The sequence below is a fragment of the Pecten maximus genome, unplaced genomic scaffold (assembly GCF_902652985.1).
Source record: "Pecten maximus unplaced genomic scaffold, xPecMax1.1, whole genome shotgun sequence".
Taxonomy (NCBI): domain Eukaryota; kingdom Metazoa; phylum Mollusca; class Bivalvia; order Pectinida; family Pectinidae; genus Pecten; species Pecten maximus.
In genome coordinates this window covers 5,001-8,019 of record NW_022981445.1, presented here as the reverse complement: position 1 = coordinate 8,019, position 3,019 = coordinate 5,001, and the positions used below count along the sequence as shown (strand labels likewise).

At 71.8% G+C, this 3,019-nt stretch overlaps 1 protein-coding gene across 1 annotated transcript in view; it reads left to right on the top strand.

Moving 5' to 3' along the window:
• Window positions 1-2,212: 2,212 nt before the first annotated feature.
• LOC117320055 (proline-rich extensin-like protein EPR1) overlaps window positions 2,213-3,019 on the top strand; it is a gene marked incomplete at both ends in the record, with an annotated part of 2,916 nt that continues 2,109 nt past the window's right edge. Inside the window, one exon of the mRNA XM_033874746.1 lies at window positions 2,213-3,019. This exon is cut by the window's right edge and continues 2,109 nt beyond it. Coding sequence (XP_033730637.1) covers window positions 2,213-3,019 — 807 coding nt within the window.

The following is a 3,019-nucleotide window of genomic DNA, read 5'->3' as shown; positions in this document are numbered from 1 at the left end:
ACCCGAAACCCCAGCGCACCGACACCGCAGAGCACAGACACCCGCACGCGCACCGACACCCCACGCGACGACACCCACGCAGACACCCGCCGCGCAAGCGACACCGCACGCGCAACACACCCACGCGCACGACACCCCACGCGACGACACCCCGCGCAGCGACACCCCACGCGCCCACCACAACACCGGCACGCGAACCGACACCCCCACGCGCACCGGACACCCACGCGCACCGACAACCCACGCGCAGACACCCGCAGGGCAACCGACACCCCCACGGCACCGACACCCGAAACGCGCACCGACACCCGAAAGCCCCCACCGAACACCCGCACGGGGCCCCGACACCCGCACGCGCACCAAACACCCCACGCGGAAACCCGGACACCCCCACGCGCACCGACACCCGTACGCGGCACCGACACCCGCAGGGCGCACACACCCGCACGCGCCCCGAACCCCCACGGACACCCACGACCGAACCGCGCCACCGACACCGCACGGCAACGCGAACCGAACACACCGAACCCACCGCAGGGACACCCCACGCGCACGGACACCCGCACGAGCACAACCCCGAACGCCACCACCCGCACGCGCACCGAAACCCGCACTCCCGCAACCCCCAACCAACCCCACCGAAAACCAACGCCATCCCCCCGGGACAAAAAACCCGTCACGCGCACAACACCCGCACGCCAAACACACCCGCACGCGCACCGACACCCCACGCGCAACCCAGAAACCAGCCGCGCACCGACACCCCACCACCAAACCCCTGCCCCCCAACAACCCACTCCCACACAACACGCCATCACCCCCCCACCAACCCCACTCTCACCTACATCCCCACGCTAAACCCTAACCTCCGGCTCACCACAACCCCAACTCCACCTACACCTCACTCTCAAAACACCTCATTCAACTACACCCCACCTCACCTACATCCCCACTTCACCCAACCCCCCACCTAAACCCACTCTAAAAACCCAAAAACCGCACCCAACTAACACCACTGCACCACACCCCCACGCAACCAACACCCCACCTCACCCAACCCCGCGCTACCACACCCCCACGGCGCCCCACCCCCGCACCCACCGACACCCGCACGGGGCAAACCGACCACCCCCAAAGCGCACCGAAACCCACCGCACACACCGCACCCCCGACACCCCCACCCACCCACCCGCACGCGACCGACACCCCCACCCACCACACCCCAACGCGCACCCGACACCCGCACGGCAGGGACCCCGCACGCAAACCCCGACACCGCACGCGCACCGACACCCGCACGCGCAGCCGACACCCGCAGGCGCACCGACACCCCCACGCGCACGAAGAACGCGACACCCGCACGCGCACAACACCCCACGCGCACCGACACACCCACGCGACACGACACCCCACGCGCACCGACACACCCCACGCGCAACGGACACCGGCACCGCGACCGACACCCGCACGCGCACCGACACCCGCACGCGCACCGACACCCCACGGCCCGACCACCCCACGCGCACCGACACCCACGCGCAGGACCAACCCACACGCGCAGGACACCAGCACGCGCACCCGACACCCGCACGGCACCGACACCCGCACGCGAAAAGCGCCCCCACCCGCACGCGACCGACACACCGCACGCGCACGGACACCCCCACGCGCACGCACCCGCAACGCGCACAGACACCCCCACCGCACCGACACCCAACGCGCACCGACACCCCCACGCGCACCACACCCGCACGCGACCGACACCCCAAGCCACGACACCCGCACGGCACCGAACCCGCACGCGCACGACACCGCACGCGCACGAAAAACCGCACCGAAGCCCCGCGCACCGCCCACCCGCACGGCACGACACCCCAGCGCCACCGACACCCGCACCCCGAAACCGACACCCCCACGCGCACCGAACACCCGCACGCGCACCGACACCCCACGGCACCGACACCCAGCGCACGAACCCCCACGCGACAAACACCCGCACGCGAAACCGACCACCGCACGCGCCCCGGACACCGCACGCGCACGACACCCCACGCGCACGACACCCGCACGGCACCGACACCCCACGCGCACGACACCCGAAACCGCGCACGACACCCCCAGAGCCAACCGACACCCCGCACGCGCACCACACCCCCACGCGCACCGACACCCCCACGCGCACCGGACAACCCCACGCGCAACCGGAACCCAGTGGACAACGCGCCACGACACCCCAAACGCGAAACCGACACCCGAAACGCGCACGCGACACCCGCACGCGACCGGACACCCCACGCGCACCACACCCCCGCACCGCCGAAACCGACACCCCGCACGCGCACGACACCCGCACGCGCACCGACCCCCACGCAGCGCAACCGCACCGCACCCACCGCACGCCACGACACAACGCACCGACACCCCAGCCACGACACCCACCCCCACACCCGACCCCACGCGCACCGACACCCCGCACACACCCCGCACCGCACACCACACGACACCCCCCACGCCACAGACACCCCACGCGCACGAACCCAACGCGCACCACACCCCCACGCGACCGACCCCCACGCGCACGACACCCGCACGCCACCGACACCCCACGCGCACCGACACCCCGCACGCGCACCGACACCCCCCGCGAACGACCCCCAGCGACCGCGAAAAACCCGCGCACCGAAACCCGCACGGCACCGACACCCGCACGCGCACCGACAGACCGCACGGCACCGACCCCAGCCCGACACCCGCACGCGCCGCACCCCACGCGCACAACACCCCACAGCGCCCGACACCGCAACGCGCAACACACCCGCACGCGCACCGACACCCGCACGCAGACACCCACACCACCGACACCCGCACGCGCACCACAACCCAGGCACCGACACCCCAAGCCACGACCACCCCGCACCCAGCACACCCCGCCACACCCCGCCGCGCAACGACACCCCACCCGACCGCACCCACCGCCCCACCCACCCACAGCGAACCACAACCACGCACCGACACCCAC